The 19056-nt window shown below is 40.4% G+C and overlaps 1 protein-coding gene across 1 annotated transcript in view; it reads left to right on the top strand.

Annotated features, from left to right (window-relative positions):
- LYZ (lysozyme) overlaps nucleotides 1-11589 on the top strand; it is a 30459-nt gene extending 18870 nt beyond the window's left edge. The window contains exon 4 of the mRNA XM_073651756.1: nucleotides 5626-11589. Within this exon, the coding sequence (XP_073507857.1) occupies nucleotides 5626-5692 (67 nt within the window). The 3' untranslated portion in view covers nucleotides 5693-11589. The remainder of the gene's footprint in view (nucleotides 1-5625) is intronic.
- Nucleotides 11590-19056: the final 7467 nt, after the last annotated feature.

Raw genomic sequence — 19056 nt, 5'->3', positions numbered from 1 at the left:
TAGTGTGAACATGCCTCTGTTTCTTGTATGTCTGCCATCTTAGACCTCAGTTCACATTGTCTGGTTTTTTGACTTGTTTGCATTCTGTGCAATTTAAGGGTGTGGCATGCCCTTTGTTGAGCTGATTGGTATATATGTAGCTTACCACGAGCCTAGGTGGTCTGGAGTTGGGACCCGGTCCTATTTGTCTACCCTTTTATATGCATTACTTCAACTTTGATATACAGTAAGGTTTTTAATATAGGCAGTATAGGTACCGTCCCAATTTAGGGTCACCTTGCCGCTGGTGGGACGGCTTGTATACTTTTTTTGATCAAAAATAGTTCACTAAGTACCCTATATTTATTATGCAATTTTGCTTTACATTTATATATAATTATGGTAGGGTATGAGATATATTTTTGTCTTGCTTCTTTTTTGCTAGTGTGAACATGCCTCTGTTTCTTGTATGTCTGCCATCTTAGACCTCAGTTCACATTGTCTGGTTTTTTGACTTGTTTGCATTCTGTGCAATTTAAGGGTGTGGCATGCCCTTTGTTGAGCTGATTGGTATATATGTAGCTTACCACGAGCCTAGGTGGTCTGGAGTTGGGACCCGGTCCTATTTGTCTACCCTTTTATATGCATTACTTCAACTTTGATATACAGTAAGGTTTTTAATATAGGCAGTATAGGTACCGTCCCAATTTAGGGTCACCTTGCCGCTGGTGGGACGGCTTGTATACTTTTTTTGATCAAAAATAGTTCACTAAGTACCCTATATTTATTATGCAATTTTGCTTTACATTTATATATAATTATGGTAGGGTATGAGATATATTTTTGTCTTGCTTCTTTTTTGCTAGTGTGAACATGCCTCTGTTTCTTGTATGTCTGCCATCTTAGACCTCAGTTCACATTGTCTGGTTTTTTGACTTGTTTGCATTCTGTGCAATTTAAGGGTGTGGCATGCCCTTTGTTGAGCTGATTGGTATATATGTAGCTTACCACGAGCCTAGGTGGTCTGGAGTTGGGACCCGGTCCTATTTGTCTACCCTTTTATATGCATTACTTCAACTTTGATATACAGTAAGGTTTTTAATATAGGCAGTATAGGTACCGTCCCAATTTAGGGTCACCTTGCCGCTGGTGGGACGGCTTGTATACTTTTTTTGATCAAAAATAGTTCACTAAGTACCCTATATTTATTATGCAATTTTGCTTTACATTTATATATAATTATGGTAGGGTATGAGATATATTTTTGTCTTGCTTCTTTTTTGCTAGTGTGAACATGCCTCTGTTTCTTGTATGTCTGCCATCTTAGACCTCAGTTCACATTGTCTGGTTTTTTGACTTGTTTGCATTCTGTGCAATTTAAGGGTGTGGCATGCCCTTTGTTGAGCTGATTGGTATATATGTAGCTTACCACGAGCCTAGGTGGTCTGGAGTTGGGACCCGGTCCTATTTGTCTACCCTTTTATATGCATTACTTCAACTTTGATATACAGTAAGGTTTTTAATATAGGCAGTATAGGTACCGTCCCAATTTAGGGTCACCTTGCCGCTGGTGGGACGGCTTGTATACTTTTTTTGATCAAAAATAGTTCACTAAGTACCCTATATTTATTATGCAATTTTGCTTTACATTTATATATAATTATGGTAGGGTATGAGATATATTTTTGTCTTGCTTCTTTTTTGCTAGTGTGAACATGCCTCTGTTTCTTGTATGTCTGCCATCTTAGACCTCAGTTCACATTGTCTGGTTTTTTGACTTGTTTGCATTCTGTGCAATTTAAGGGTGTGGCATGCCCTTTGTTGAGCTGATTGGTATATATGTAGCTTACCACGAGCCTAGGTGGTCTGGAGTTGGGACCCGGTCCTATTTGTCTACCCTTTTATATGCATTACTTCAACTTTGATATACAGTAAGGTTTTTAATATAGGCAGTATAGGTACCGTCCCAATTTAGGGTCACCTTGCCGCTGGTGGGACGGCTTGTATACTTTTTTTGATCAAAAATAGTTCACTAAGTACCCTATATTTATTATGCAATTTTGCTTTACATTTATATATAATTATGGTAGGGTATGAGATATATTTTTGTCTTGCTTCTTTTTTTCCCGGGTAAGGATGGTGTGTGGACCAGGGCTCGGTAGGCTGCATGGATCACACACACCCCATTTCCGAGGGACAGCTCAACGGTGCTCCCACTAGACAGAAGTGCAGGCACGACAGCATCTGTCCCTGGCTGGAGTGGGGAGGGGGGAGGAAAACCCAGTGATGTAGGAGCAGATAGAGGTTGGGTCTCTGGGCATAGGTAGGAGCCCATTGGTTGCAAGTCACCTGGGCTCGTACACAGAGAGGGAGGTATATAAGGTGGGCACCATCTTAGGACAGTAGTCAGTTCAGTCTGAGAGAGGAAGTGACAGAGCAGGGCCTCTGTAGAGCTCTGCTCCGGAGGTGGGCCCAGCCTGTAAGGCCAGAGCCAGCAGAAAAGACAGGAACAGAAAGGAAAGGAAGAAAGGAACAGAACACCAAGAGAGGCCCAGAGACACAAAGGCAGAAGGAACCCCAAAGGCCCAGGAGATTGCGGGTGACGGGTTGGCAGAACAGGGTACCGGATCCCAAGTTGGTGGAGGCGACTAATCCTCAGCCAAGGACCGGCGGTCGCGATCATATCTTGGTGCGACCCCTCACTACACCTACTAGAATGGCATACCACATAGGGTCAGGGAGGTGAGCACGAAGCCCTCCCAAGAGAAGGCCCGCGGGAGCTGGACAGACGTAGTGTCACTGGTGGGGCACGGCCAGAGAAAGGAGTAGAAGGGAGTCCTGTGACACACTCTGGAATTGCCTGGGGGTTGACCGAGCCCCCTGCCTGGTGGACGCAGCACGGCTTGGGCAGTCATTGCCCGCGGAATGACTTGGGACATAAAGAACTGTGAGTAAAGAACTTGAACTGCAACCCCACGTCTCTGTGCTTCATCGCCGCACCAGCACTACTAGTGCTGGGACGCCCACGCACCATCACTGTCATCATCCACATTCTCTGCCCTGGGGCTGCACTCTTCCCGTGGGGAGTCACACTACCTCAGCTGCATACACCATCAGCCCCAGCGGTCTGCCTTGCAGCGGCGGTCCGCACTGACCGCAATCCACGGGTGGCGTAGTCGGACAATTAACCTAAAACCCCCACAAAATACCGCCATCAGCCTGACCACCCTGAGCCACGGGACCGGGTCACCGCCACGGAGACTACAACCCCCAGCATCCCACAAGAGGCCCGGTTCCGGGTTTCCCCCTCGGCCCAGGGGGCGAGTCAGATGCACAGGCTGAATGGTGGAAAAGTGAGCCGACTGCTTACTATTGAACCATTGTTGAAATCCAGACACTGGCCGGGGGGATCGTGGTGCCTTTTAGTGCAAGGCTCCCCCAGTTCATGGAATATATGCCACTGTTTCCAGCCAGGAACAGCTAAATGGACGGTTGTGGCCTGCTGGCTACAGTTTGCCCAGGTCTGCTGTAAAGACAGTATAGCACAGTTTCTAAAAACAAACAGCATTGTGGTATCATCATGCATTAGAAACATATCATTGTGACACCATCCTAGTAAAACACAGCCTAGGAATATACACACTCACATGCAGCTGTGACATTACTACAATAGACCAAAAAAAGTAAACATACTGTATTATTGGAATGGTGCACAGCACATAGACACACAAATGCAATATTGTGACCATAACAGAACATGGTGTTACAGGCAATCCGCTAGGTTCAGATAGGACGGGACGGGTTTCATGAATTCGTTGAAATCCTGGGGGAACCCTTACTTAGGGTGACCATAGGCTGCAGCTTCTCTCAGGCACACAATGGATTCAGTTGCTGACCAGACACATCTGACAAGAGTCTTTTCAACAGTTTAACAGTGGAATTTGAAGCACGGCCAGTGCAATTCAGGGATATTACAGCAACAATCTTCATTACAGTACAGTCTCATAAAGCAGGCACAGCAAAGTCAGTCTCTTCAATAGCATAATTCAGCACAGATTAGATCTCTTGGCAGCACACTTCTATGCATAAACAGCAGGCTTTTACTTCACAAGGACTCACTAATACACAGCATTCTTTATCCTGCATGGAGATGGAGGGGGGGGAGGGTTTGATGTGGGAGATGATCCCTGTGACACAATTCCTTCCAGTCCTAATCTTCCTGCCTGATAATACTCTGCACTGTTAGTTCAGGGAGTTTATCAGACCTGTGTTTAGTTTCTCTCCTGATCTGAATAAGTTCAGTTGCCTTCTGTCAGATACAGATAAGACACCACCTTTCTCTAAGGCTCCAGCCAGAACAGAAAACAACTTTCCTGAAATGGGTTCCTGGGGCTCTGCTAAAACACTCCCTGTCTCCTGTGACTGTGTTAACCCCTCTAGTTGCTGGATGCTTCTGAAGCACAACACTTCCTGTTTCTTGTGACTGTGTTAACTTTTATAGTTGCTGGATGCTTTTGAAGCAACAGCACTACGTCTGCATGTCACAATAACCTATAAATGTACATACATTATTATGATGTCATAACAACACACAATTTACATATACTTACATTACAGTAATAAAGATGTAAAATTACTGAACACATTGCTGATTACAATATGGGGCAACCATACCACAAACACCATTGTAACTTTAGAACAATAGAGTGTATCGTATGACTGTCAACACACAGAATTGTGATATCAACACAAAAACTGGACACTGCCACCATACACTGTATGAATACAGACACGCAGAACTGTTACATCATGATGAGCCTAAAAATACACATCAAAAAACACCTGTGTAAGCTGTCACAATAGTTTTTTTGGTTTTATAAACATTGATATTATGTGTTTCCTCAATACAAGGAGCATTCTGTAAATTCAGTTTACACACACACATTTGTGACATCTTTACAAGAACAACTTAGGATAGATTTACACTTGTACAGTGCTCTATGCCGAGAATTACGTCAGGGTTTTTATTGGAATTCCCGAAAAACTATATTCCAACGGGAACCCTGAGAGAGCCATGAGGAAGCCATTCACATAGAAACATAGAAAGGTAGAGATGGAAGAGACCTCCAGGGTCATCGGGTCCAACCCCCTGCTCAATGCAGGATTCACTAAATCATCTCAGACAGATGTCTGTCCAGCCTCTGTTTGAAGACTTCCATTGAAGGAGAACTCACCACCTCTCGTTGCAGCCTGTTCCACTAATTGATCACCCTCACTATCAAAAAGTTTTTTCTAATATCTAATCTGTACCTTCTCCCATTCAGTTGCATCCCATTGTTTCTAGTCTTTATTTGTGCAAATGAGAATAACAAAAACATGAATAAAGCCAACAGAGTCACTATGGACACTGTGGAGACTCCATTCTGGCATTATTCGTCTTTTTCTGATGTGTACAAAAGCAGATAAACATTTCGATAATAAATCATGTCACACTGCCCTCTTAGTGCACCCCCTATCCTTGCTTGCAACTAGGTATGCACTGATTTAAAGAGGTCACCATGACATACTCTCATTTATCATTAAGGATAACATACACACGACGATGCTGCTAATATTGAACTTATAGAATCTTTTTTTCTTCTACAGGGTTGCTTGGAGAAATCACTGCAAAGGCAAAGACTTGTCAGATTGGATTAAGGGTTGCAAGCTTTAATTCTGAACATTTATAGTCTTTACATTCTCATAGATTTTGCTCAATATATTTTATAATCAGCAATGGCACATTGGGAAGGAATTACTAATCCTGAGCAATATTTAGTGCAAATTTAGGCTAGATAGTCTTAAAATCCATTACATTTATGACAGTGGTTGTAATGCTAGATGATACATTTATATCATCTATAGACCCCTTTGTCTAACTTTATACCATCTAAGTTGGTTCTTATGGCACACAAGGAGGAATTCATCAACTACATTTTTTATGATGTTAAAAAGTCACAATTTTTCTTGATGTTTAATTTCTAACATCCTAAAGTCACAACCACTGTTCATAAAATGTCTAGATTAATGGGCTTTGTGTATTAAAAACATTCAACAATGTTAAAAATACAGCTTTTTTGAAAATTATTTCTTGCAACAACATCAAATTCATGTCTACACAAGGGGCAGGTAACTTTGTTCAGTGGAATGACAGTGATAATACACAAAGTATTTAAGGCTATGTGCTTTTTTGCTGCATCTAGTTCTTCACCTAGCTAGCTTCACTGCAAAATCTGTAAGGGCTTTGCTCCTAGCTTTGATGGCTTTCTTTGCTTTCCTTTTCCATTCTCTAAGTGTTAGAGATAGCAGCTGGGAGGATGAAGGAGATGTACTGTACACAGCAGATCAAAGTCTGGAGAGGGACGAAAGCATCTATGTTCTCATGGAGCGCAGAGAAAACGGGCTGTAGCTAGAGAGGAAAATATAAGAAGAACAAAATATGTCCACTAATAAAGCTGTGCTGACACATGAGAGCTTGTACAAATAACATCATTCTCAATGGACAACATACCTCATACCCAACATGTATTACAAAGGAAGAACCACTGTGACATGATTCTAGCATAATTTACACCCAAAAAACTGTCGTTCATGACTTGCACCATATTTATGATTTGTTTTAGACACTTTTTATGACTTGTCCGACTAAGGGTTGTGGCGTTGCTGGAAAGGGGAAGTGATATTATTACATGATTAGTAGCGATTTTACCACAATTAGGCAACTCTGAGGTATATAGGTTACTACCAGTTAATCCAACCACTATTATAAAGACTGACCAAAATTAAAAGAGTCGTTAATCATTAGCTACTCTTACAGGTCATATACAAAATAGTATATGATTTCTTATAGAAGAAAGATCCTATAGTCCCAGTCTTTATGTATTACCCAAAATACATAGAAGACTGTCTAAACCACCAGGGAGACCTATAATTGCCTCCACTAAATCTATTCAATCACCATTTTTCTAACCACCATGAAAAAAATATTAAGGCCTCTTATTAAACAGGCTCATTTCTCCTGGACATAGGCAAATTCCTAAATCTCATTAGGGACCTAGGCCAAATAGCAGAGGATGCTCAATTGATTACATGGGATGTGTGGAGCCTCTACATTTCTATTACACATGACACAGGGCTTGAGGATAATGTTAGACTTCTTCATTGACCTCTTACCCTTTTTTCAAATATATATTTTTTTCATTTCATGATTTTTTCTAACAAATCCAAGATATCAACATGGGGTCCAATGTGGTCCCCTTATGCAAATTGCTATATGGCTAATTTTTTAAGAAAGATTTGTATACACACAAGCCTATTTAATTCACATTCTAGCTGCTGGCATCATTATATCAATGATATATTTTGCATTCGAAGGGGGTTGGGGGTGTCATTGAACACGCTTATGGATTTCCACAATTGCCTAAATAGAATTTGGCCAGAACTGCAATTTGTTTTGCACTTTGATCAAAAATTGATCCACCTTTTAGACAACACTGTCATTAAAGAAGGAGGCTCTCTATCTATTGACCTTTATATGAAAGAAACCAACCAGACAATTTTTCTGCATTTCTCCAGCTGTCATCCATTGGCAACAAAGAGATCCATTCCCATCTCTCAGTTTCAGCTGGCAAGATTGTATCCGAGGGGGATGTCAAACAGCAACGTATTAATGAGATCTATAATACATTAAAAGGGAGGAGATATGCAGAAACTCAAACAGAACATATGTCATAATTAGTGATGAGCAAGTATGCCTCATTAACTCTTTCGGCGAGCACGCTCGGGTGCTCGCTGAGTATTTTGGCGTGTTCGGGGTTTCATTCATTGTCGCCGCGCCTGCAAGTGTCACGGCTATTTAACAGAGATAGCCTGTTCGCCGAAAGAGTTAATGAGGCATACTCGCTCATCACTAGTCATAACCCAAGAGATATGAACAGGCAGGGGGTAAAGATTAACATTTGTTCACATCAACCATCCCTTTGTTTACAGAATTCATAAGCCAATTCGCAGACATTGGACCATACTAAAGGTTACCGCATGGCCGAGGAATTCCAAAAATCCATTTCTCCCATGTATTTGCAACCCGTTCCAATTTGAAAACCAAATGAAATGAAGAGGATTAAAAATTCTAAAGACCTATATACCTCTCTAAAAACCCCAAAGAGAGATCCATTCCGTTGTTTCAATTGCGTAGAGTACAACAACATACAAAAATTGGAAGGAAGAGGGACTCCGATACACCCCGTATTAGACATAAAGAAGGGCCTCATACACATTCTGTTAAAATTGTTAGGTAGTGGGATTCCTAGACTCATAAAGCCTATGCACTAAGTGCAAGGACTGCCAAAAATTAGAAGGAGGGACTGCAATACACCGTGGAAGACACGTAAAGAAGGGCCTTAGAAAACATTTTTTTCCCATTTTTAAGGAGTGGGACTCTTAGACTGGTAAAGTTTATGCACTAAGTGAAAGGACTGACAAAAACTAGAAGGAGGAACTGCAATACACCCTGGAAGACACGTAGAGGAGGGCCTCAGAATTGTATTTTTTTACCACTTTTAAGGAGTGGGACTGCTAGACTGGTAAAGCCTATACACTAAGTGCAAGGGCTGAAAAACATTTACCCTTGGGAGGTATGCATATATATATATGAAAGAGAATTGTAGAGGTAGGCCTCATACACATCCTGCAAAAATTATGAAGGATGGCTTCATACACACCCTGTAAAAATTAAAAGCTATGGTCGCATTATGACCCTCTAAACATTTTGAGTGAGGGCTGCCTGATGACCCTATAAAGATTTTGAGTGAGGTCCACCTGATGACCCTACATTTGAATTGGCTTTATGTACTGCTGGTGGGGTTGAGAAGTCTGGGCCAATCTAGGCCTTGTTCATTTTGATAAGAGTCAGCCTGTCCGCATTTTCAGTTGACAGGTAGATGCGCCTATCAGTTATTATACCCCCGGTTGCAATAAAAACTCGCTCTGACAAAACACCAGCAGCAGGGCAGACCAGCACCTTCAAGGTGTAGAGAGAGAGTTTATGCCACGTGTCCAGCTTGGATACCCAACATTTGCACGGCATAGATGAATCACGGAGGACGCTGGTATGGTTGGCTAGGTACTCCTTCACCATCTTCAAAAACTTTTCCCTCCTTGTCAGACTAACCCGTGCATCAGGGTCTGGGCGCTGGGAGGATCTAATCAAACTGTCCCAGACCTTTGATAGTGTTCCCCTGCCTCTGTTGGACCTGGTGTGTGTCTCCCTCATCTCTCCTCCTTGGTTGCACAAGGATCTAAGACCTCTGCCGCCAGCATTGTCAGATGGGAATTTTTTAACTAATTGTTCGACTACGGCCTTCTGCTATTGCACCATTTTACTAGCCCTCTCCACCGCAGGAAGGAGAGATGGAAAGTTCTCCTTGTAGCATGGGTCGAGAAGGGTTAACAACCAGTAATCAGTGTTGGCCAAAATGCGTATAACGCGAGGGTCACTGGAAAGGCAGCGGGACATAAAGTTAGCCATGTGTGCCAGACTCAGCCCATCCATACTGAACAGACGGGATAAAGCTGGTGTGGGTAATACCCTCTGTAGCACAGGCAACCATCTCCTGTTACTCTTCTTCCACCTCCTCATTATCACCCAATCCGCACTGAGATGAGGCTGGACTGTGTAGTTTCACCCTGTGTACTTTTTTCCTCCATCTCCACCTGGTGCACATGCAAAGCTTCTTCTTTAATTGTTAGAAGTGAGCGTTTGAGTACAGACAGAAGTGGGATGGTTACGCTGATTATGTCATCGCCGCTCACCATCTTGGATGATTCCTCAAAGTTTTGTAGAACCATATGGATGTCAGACATCCATGCCCACTTCTCAGTTGTTATGTGCGGAGGCTGACCTGGTATTCAACTACTTCTTTCTGCTTCTCACAAAGTATTGCCAACATATGTAATGTGGAGTTCCAGTTGGGGGGATCACAATGCACACCAGTCGGTGAGCTGGCACTTGCAAGCACTGCTGCAGCATTGCCAGACTGGCGGCAGCTGTAGCTGACTTGCGGAAATAGGCACACCTTCACAAGTAGTTCAGACAAATCTGGGTAGGTTTTCAGAAACCGCTGAACCACTAAGTTGAGCACATGGACAAGGCAAGGTACGTGTGCGAGCTTATCAAGTTTCAGAGCCAGGTTACAGACATTATCATACATGACCATGCCTGGTTGTAGGTTCAGCAGTGAGAGCAGCAGATCTGTCTGGTCTGTTATACCTTTCCACAACTCTGTGGCTGTGTGCTGTTTGTCACCTAAAAAAATTACTTTCAGCAGAGCCTGTTGCAGCTGTTTACCAAGGCAGTGCTGCAGTACTTCTAGCTTGCGACTTATAGGGATGATGTGCGCTGAGATGACAATTCAAAGATAGAGGATGAGGAGGGGGTACAGGAACTGGTGTAAGAGGTGGAGGAAACCCTGATGGAACTAGGGCCCACAATCCTTGCCATCGGTAGCACGTGTGCCATCCCAGGGTGCAACTTGGTCCTAGCCTTCACTAGGTTCACCCATTGTACAGTCAAGGAAATGAAGCATCCTTGGCCACAAACACTTGTCCACGTGTTGGTCGTTAAGTGGACCTTCCCAGTAACTGCGTTGGTCAGGGCACGGGTGATGTTATGTAACATGTGCTGGTGAGAGGCAGGGACGCACACCAGGAAAAATAGTGTCGGCTGGGGGCCGCTTACCAGGGAAAGGCAGCCAGCATGAGGTTGCTGAAAGCCTCAGTATCCACAAGCCTAAACAGCAACATTTCCAGGGCAAGCAGTCTGGAAATGTGCCCCTTTAGTGTTTGGGTCTGTGGGTGGGTGGCTGGGTATTTTCGCTTGTATTCCAAGGCTTGGGGTAGGGACAGCTGAACCCTGCGCTGGGACAAGGAATTGGACGTGGTTGCTGATGGTGCTTGTGAATGTGCAAAGACAGGTGCCGGGAGGGAAGCATCCACTCCTGCGTCATGGACAGGGTATTGGCAAGCACGTAGCACAGGGGAAGAGGCAGTGGTGTCACTTGCCAACACTGATTGTGAACCCAGAAGTTCGGCCCACCTAGTTGGGTGCTTTGATGACGTGCCTTTTTCTGCTTGTTGCAGTGCTGCGGATCCCTCTCCTTCTGCGCTGCTGGCCTCGCCCTGCATGGCACCTTCCCAGGTTGGGTGACTTCATCGTCCACCGCCTCGTCTTCCACAGGTGCACTCTGGTCCTCCTGACATGTTGACATTACTTGTTAGCAACTGTGTCTCATCATCATCTATCTCTTGACACACTAATTGCTGTTCCCACTAATTGTGTAAACCAGCTGCTGATGTAGGCCCAAGGGACACATGATGTCATCCTGACACACATGCTGGACACAGACAGACGTAATCTACCATCCAGGATCCCAGGGAAAGATGGGTGAATCTCAACTCTTAAGCTAATTATGGACAAATGGACAATCACTTTGTAACTAATTATTGTATGTACCTTCTGCAATCATTCTTTTTAATGGACAATCCGAGAATAAATCGATACATTTTTTATAAGAATATCGTGATATTGATAATTTGAGAAGTCCTCAATAGAGAAAATTATACAGAAAGAAGTATTTTTTTTTACATTGGCGAGCCTCAGCCAGTTCTGATTTTTCGTGTTTGCAAGTGAATTTCCTTCTTGAACAAAGGGGGGAGAGAAGAGATGAGATGATCTGAACAGGTGTTGTTCACATGTCAGGAAATCCACTAACTTTGTCACAAGAATCAGAAAGAACCTACAGATTGAGGACTGATCTATTCTCCAGATGGACTGACAGGCACCAGAGGTACTACAAGGATCAGAATCAGACGAGTTGAGGATAATACGTGCTGATCATCAGAAGCTAAGAAATCTGAACGTAAGCAAAATATGGATATAATTTCTTCTTTTGCTAAACAAAGTAAGACTAACTTCAAAGTTAATGAAGGAAATGACTTACATGTTTTGTGGCTTAGTTTTATATAGAAAATGTGAATTGCAGAATTTACAGTTAACTTCTAAATTGGTAAATAGAGACAAACACAAATTGAGGAATATTCTACATTTGATAGATGTATTTCATCGTCTTAGCGAAGTCTAAGCAGGACAATAGTGTAGAAATAGGGTCAAATGGTGATACTGATTCTGACTGTAATGTGGTAATTGAGCAAGAAGTAAGACACGTGTCTGTAACTGAAGGGGACCTTGGGTCTGACGAAGAGAAGGACATACAAAAACCTGACAAGGGAGGAGACATGATTGACATACGAGAAACAAACATATTAGGTGATTTGGGAGGAGACATGAGTGACGTAGGAGGAGCTGATGTACAAGAGTCACTAAAAATAGCAGAGAACTTAGGAGCTACCGAGGGCCAACTTCAAATTAAAATGAGGAAAAATTTGCTGAAATTATACAAAATCATGCCAAAATATGATGTCAAAATCCATGTCTGTAGAAATTCAGAGATATTTGAGAGCTTTTATGATAAGTTTGATTTATCCAATGAGGAGAGGAATCAATTATTTAAAATGTGGATTCCTGTGACATTTTCCAGACGTTTAAATTTAATGCCCTGTGAAAATAACTCTCCTAATGAATGGAAAAATGATTCGGACAGATTAAAATATTTGATTTATTGTGCACAAAGGATTTCCCCAACATAGATGATTTGCAAAAATTAACAATTGGTAGGAAAGAATGTACATATACATTCATGTCCATATTTGAACGGTTGTACAAAGCTCTCATCAAAAATGGAAAATTACAACAAATGATAACCGCTTTTGAATAAAAATTCAAATTCTTAAATCCAGTATCTCGAGTTATTGCGTCACAAAAATTTCTTTGTTTGAATGTGCACAGTTGCTTGATGTTGTTAGAAAACATGAAAATCATGAAAAGAAAATAAATCAAGCTAAATTTGTAAAACCAGAAAAGAAATCTTACCAAAAGCCAATGAGTCATCCCCGTAATGAAATCTATGAAATACGCAGAAGATTTCATATATGTTATAAGCCATATCAGATGATTCAAAAGTCAATTCCTTCACAGAAAGAGTTAAAGCTCAGTCAGAACTGTGACTCTCTAAAAATAAAAATGGCTGAAATTGACAGACAGAGACAGGTGAGACGACCAGCTGAGAGTGACATGGAATGTGGACTGAAGAACAGGTAATTATCTGAGCTTTAGAAGGATAGAAAGATGTCTTTTCTAAACAGAGCTTTTCTGGAGATTTTTGACAGAAGATTTGGTTTAGGGAGTGGCTAAGAAAAAACTGTAATTATATGTTGTATCAAAGTGTTATACAATGTATCATTAGTTATTTATAATCTTATATAGTAAAATTGTGTAGTTACATAGTATCTGCTAGTTCATATATATATATATATATATATATATATATATACACGTACAATACAGACCAAAAGTTTGGACACACCTTCTCATTTAAAGATTTTTCTGTAATTTCATGACTATGAAAATTGTACATTCACACTGAAGGCATCAAAACTATGATTTAACACATGTGGAATTATATACTTAACAAAAAAGTGTGAAACAACTGAAAATATGTCTTATATTCTAGGTTCTTCAAAGTAGCCACCTTTTGCTTTGATGACTGCTTTGCACACTCTTGGCATTCTCTTGATGAGCTTCAAGAGGTAGTCACCGGAAATGATCTTCCAACAATCTTGAAGGAGTTCCCAGAGATGCTTAGCACTTGTTGGCCCTTTTGCCTTCACTCTGCGGTCCAGCTCACCCCAAACCATCTCGATTGGGTTCAGGTCTGGTGACTGTAGAGGCCAGGTCATCTGGCGTAGCACCCCATCACTCATTTCTATTTTTGCTAGTCAAGAGTATTTTTTTTCAAGCGTCCTAAATTTCAGTGAATTACTCTTATATTATATTATATGTACTTGGGGAATATTCAAAGAAATATTAAGATATTAAATTTAATAGTTTACAAATGTGCATTGATAATTAGGATACAACAAATTTTGGGTTAAATGTATATATATCTGTAACTTTGTATGTGGAATGTTTGAGTTGAATGAATCTGTGACAGAGTGAAATGTGATGAACGTTTCTTTATGTAAAGGTACAAAAATATATTTAATTCTGAGGAAATTATGATACATAATTAAGTATTATTATTTATGATTTAGTTAATAGTGGATAAGGGCAACCACACATCAGTATGGTTTATAAAGCAAATTTACATTTAGAGTAATTTTTCCACATGATAATTTTATATTATTCAAGGTTGTTTTTTTTAATGGTTACCTAAATAGGTACACACCTTTTCAGGCAAATATATGCTACACATTGATATTAAATTTATGCAAAATATTTATAGAAGAATAATTATTTTTCATTTGTTTCTAATATATACATAAATTATTTTATAAAATAATATTTTTTGGTATTAAGGGGGAAAAATGTGTTTTTTGATCCTGATTACATAATCACTTTTGATCAATACTTATTTTTCACACATTTTAATGAAGAAGAAATATTAATAAGGTACAATGGTAAAATTAAGAAGGGTATTACATGCAAAGTTGCATAATTGAATCATTTTTGGTAATACAAGGTTATGACAAATATGAAATCATCCAGATAATGGAAATATAAGGGTATTTTCATGGAGAATATAATTACTTTGCATTTGTCATTAAAATATAAAGGCCTTATTTTTATTTTTATTCTTAATTTTATTTTTCATTTTTAAATTTTATTCTTACTTTCTTCTTATTTTTCCATTTTTTATTTTTAATTCTCATTTTTTTATTTTATTTCAGTTCAATATCTCAATTGAGAAAACACATTAATATTTAATAAAGTAATGTCTAGTACAAGAATATTGCTTCATTAAATATAATGATATGGATCGAATATAAGAAGAAAAATGTTTACATTTTCTGAGTAAACACAACAATTCATTCATACATTCATATATTTATTCATTTTGGTTCATGAGTATACATTCTTTGGTATTATTGGTTTAATAAAGATATAAACACTTGTTGTTTCCAAACACACTGACACCTATGGGTTGGAAAAGGTAATTACACCTATGACATAAAAATGACACAAAGAACTTGATTAATAATGAATTACTATCTATTATTGTTCATTATTCCAAACATAATTTATTTTAATATTTTGATAATAATTAGATGGGTATTATTGATTGCTATGGTACGCTGTGATATTATAGGTTAGGAAAATTGCCAGATTTGGTATCAGATTAGGGAATGAAGACTTCAATCAAGACATCGCAATTATGAATTCTATCTTAATAAAAACTTTTCATATTTATAAATCAAAGAGATTCTCAAAAGTTACAAAAAGAAGCAACCGATATCTGGAAATCTCAGAAGGTAAAGATGTTGTGAATGCTGAGTGTTATAATAGACTGTGTCAAATACAATTCTCACCACTGATAACCACAACTGCAGAGGACGATGATCCTAAATGAACTGTGTTGTGTTCAAGTTTCATCACATTCCAGTGGTTTCTTATCACCTGCAACGCTTCAATGAAAGCTGGTGAACAGGTAATTGTCAGAAAGCTGCCAGCCTGACATATGTGTCCTGTACATTAAGGACTGAGTACTGGTTATGGTGCTATATAAAGCAGGGAAGTATCAAGTTAACCCTTGCTTTGCTGACCAAAGACGTCACATCTGTTCCAAAAGTGACACGAGACCAGTGCGGATGACACAGAGGATTCCAGAATTATCCAAAGACAATCCAACATACAGTACAGACCAAAAGTTTGGACACACCTTCTCATTTAAAGATTTTTCTGTATTTTCATGACTATGAAAATTGTACATTCACACTGAAGGCATCAAAACTATGAATTAACACATGTGTAATTATATACTTAACAAAAAAGTGTGAAACAACTGAAAATATGTCTTATATTCTAGGTTCTTCAAAGTAGTCACCTTTTGCTTTGATGACTGCTTTGCACACTCTTGGCATTCTCTTGATGAGCTTCAAGAGGTAGTCACCGGAAATGGTCTTCCAACAATCTTGAAGGAGTTTCCAGAGATGCTTAGCACTTGTTGGCCCTTTTGCCTTCACTCTGCGGTCCAGCTCACCCCAAACCATCTCGATTGGGTTCAGGTCTGGTGACTGTGGAGGCCAGGTCATCTGGCGTAGCACCCCATCACTCTCCTTCTTGGTCAAATAGCCCTTACACAGCCTGGAGGTGTGTTTGGGGTCATTGTCCTGTTGAAAAATAAATGATGGTCCAACTAAACACAAACCGGATGGAATAGCATGCCGCTGCAAGATGCTGTGGTAGCCATGCTGGTTCAGTATGCCTTCAATTTTGAATAAATCCCCAACAGTGTCACCAGCAAAGCACCCCACACCATCACACCTCCTTCTCCATGCTTCACGGTGGGAACCAGGCATGTAGAGTCCATCTGTTCACCTTTTCTGCGTCGCACAAAGACATGGTGGTTGGAACCTAAGATCTCAAATTTGGACTCATCAGACCAAAGCACAGATTTCCACTTGTCTAATGTCCATTCCTTGTGTTCTTTAGCCCAAACAAGTCTCTTCTGCTTGTTGCCTGTCCTTAGTAGTGGTTTCCTAGCAGCTATTTTACATGAAGGCCTGCTGCACAAAGTCTCGTCTTAACAGTTGTTGAAGAGATGTGTCTGCTGCTAGAACTCTGTGTGGCATTGACCTGGTCTCTAACCTGAGCTGCTGTTAACCTGCGATTTCTGAGGCTGGTGACTCGGATAAACTTATCCTCAGAAGCAGAGGTGACTCTTGGTCTTCCTTTCCTGGGGCGGTCCTCATGTGAGCCAGTTTCTTTGTAGCGCTTGATGGTTTTTGCAACTGCACTTGGGGACACTTTCAAAGTTTTCCCAATTTTTCAGACTGACTGACCTTCATTTCTTAAAGTAATGATGGCCACTCGTTTTTCTTTACTTAGCTGCTTTTTTCTTGCCATAATACAAATTCTAACAGTCTATTCAGTAGGACTATCAGCTGTGTATCCACCAGACTTCTGCACAGCACAACTGATGGTCACAACCGCATTTATAAGGCAAGAAATCCCACTTATTAAACCTGACAGGGCACACCAGTGAAGTGAAAAACATTTCCGGTGACTACCACTTGAAGCTCATCAAGAGAATGCCAAGAGTGTGCAAAGCAGTCATCAAAGCTAAAGGTGGCTACTTTGCAGAACCTAGAATATAAGACATATTTTCAGTTGTTTCACACTTTTTTTGTTAAGTATATAATTCCACATGTGTTAATTCATAGTTTTGATGCCTTCAGTGTGAATGTACAATTTTCATAGTCATGAAAATACAGAAAAATCTTTAAATGAGAAGATGTGTCCAAACTTTTGGTCTGTACTGTAAGTCCAGGTGACACTGCACAGATATTAAAGCTACATTTCATCCATGGACTTTGTTTTCTTATCAATTGACACACATGATCTTTTTATTAAAGAGTACAGTTTATGGACTGCACAATATTTACACGCTATAATTTATTTCAAAGGAGTTTTCATTTAAAGACTGTGTTTTAAAAGAACCAAGAAGAAGACGAGACGAAGACCCGATGACATCAGATGATGACGATTGGACCCGTGATTGCTTCGATTTAGATTTAGGGAAGTATAATTATATATGTTAAATGAATATTAGTCACGGCTTACCATAACATGAATTTACATCATTATATAACAATAATCCGATATTGATATTATTATTATGAACATTAAATGATATTGCCAAGGAAGAAGAAAAAGGAAAATGATCCTGTTATCCTAATGATGAACCTATCTTCTTTGAGGATTTCAGTTGATGTCTGTCATCCTCAAAAAGGGGGAATTGTTAAATATTAATTATGGATATTCATTTTCTTCTTAATTCTGAATTTTGTACCATACATTACATAAGATTGCATCAGCCATCGTTTCTAGATGACATGCGCTATTTGTGTATTTTTAGTTCAGCACCATAATTAGAAGAACAGGTGCCATATGCCTATAAAAGCTCATGTTAGAGACAGGGGGGTCTCCCTTGCTATTCCACAGGACACAGGACGAGGTTCTGTGTGTAAACCAGCTGCTGATGTAGGCCCAAGGGACACATGGTGTCATCCTGACACACGTGCTGGACACAGACAGACGTAATCTAACATCCAGGATCCAAAGGAAAGATGGGTAAATGTCAACTATTAAGCTAATTATGGACAAATGGATAATCATTTTGTAACTAATTATTGTATGTACCTTCTGCAATCATTCTTTTTAATGGACAACCCGAGAATAAATCGATACCTCTACTCCAAAACTATCCCTCCACTGAATACAGATAATAGAGGTTTTACTAGAGAAAGGAAAATATTTAGCCCTGAAAAGGACTGTTGTTTTTAGAATGCAGCAGCAGTATACCTATAGAAGGACTGTAAGGCAATAAATCCTGACTATATGCCTGCTGCAAAATACACTATCCCTCCTATAACAACTCTCCCTGAACTGCTTCCTGAGGCCAGTGGGCTGAACATCGCATCACCGGGTCTTATACAGTATAAGACTCCATGACGCGATGCGGCTGGCCAATCACTGTAATGCCAGTATCCAACACAGCTACGGAATTACTGTGTATGTATGTGTATGGCATACACATGTATCTAACAGGTGCCAAACATGTGGGGCAAGGACTTGAGCATGGTGTTCGAGCACCTGCGATACTCGATTGAGTAACGAGCGTGCCCGAGCAACCCGATGCTCAATCGAGTAACAAGCAGTGGCGAGCATGCTCTCTCATCACTAAAACTCATCTCTCCTCCTTGTTCCCCCGCTCTGATCTTTGCAGCGAGCATTCTGAAGCACTCGTACATCTCAGCGTAGCGGGCGTCATGTAGTGACGTCATCACGCCCACTGCACTGAGATGTCAGACGCTGAGGATGCTCCCTCTTTCATCATTGCTTTCAACAAGTTGGACTTGTGATGA

This window comes from Phyllobates terribilis, unplaced genomic scaffold (assembly GCF_046119375.1).
Source record: "Phyllobates terribilis strain yellow unplaced genomic scaffold, ASM4611937v1 Scaffold_11__3_contigs__length_659146591, whole genome shotgun sequence".
Classification (NCBI taxonomy): domain Eukaryota; kingdom Metazoa; phylum Chordata; class Amphibia; order Anura; family Dendrobatidae; genus Phyllobates; species Phyllobates terribilis.
The sequence above is the reverse complement of the archived record's forward strand: the minus strand, read 5'-3'. Positions and strand labels throughout refer to the sequence as shown.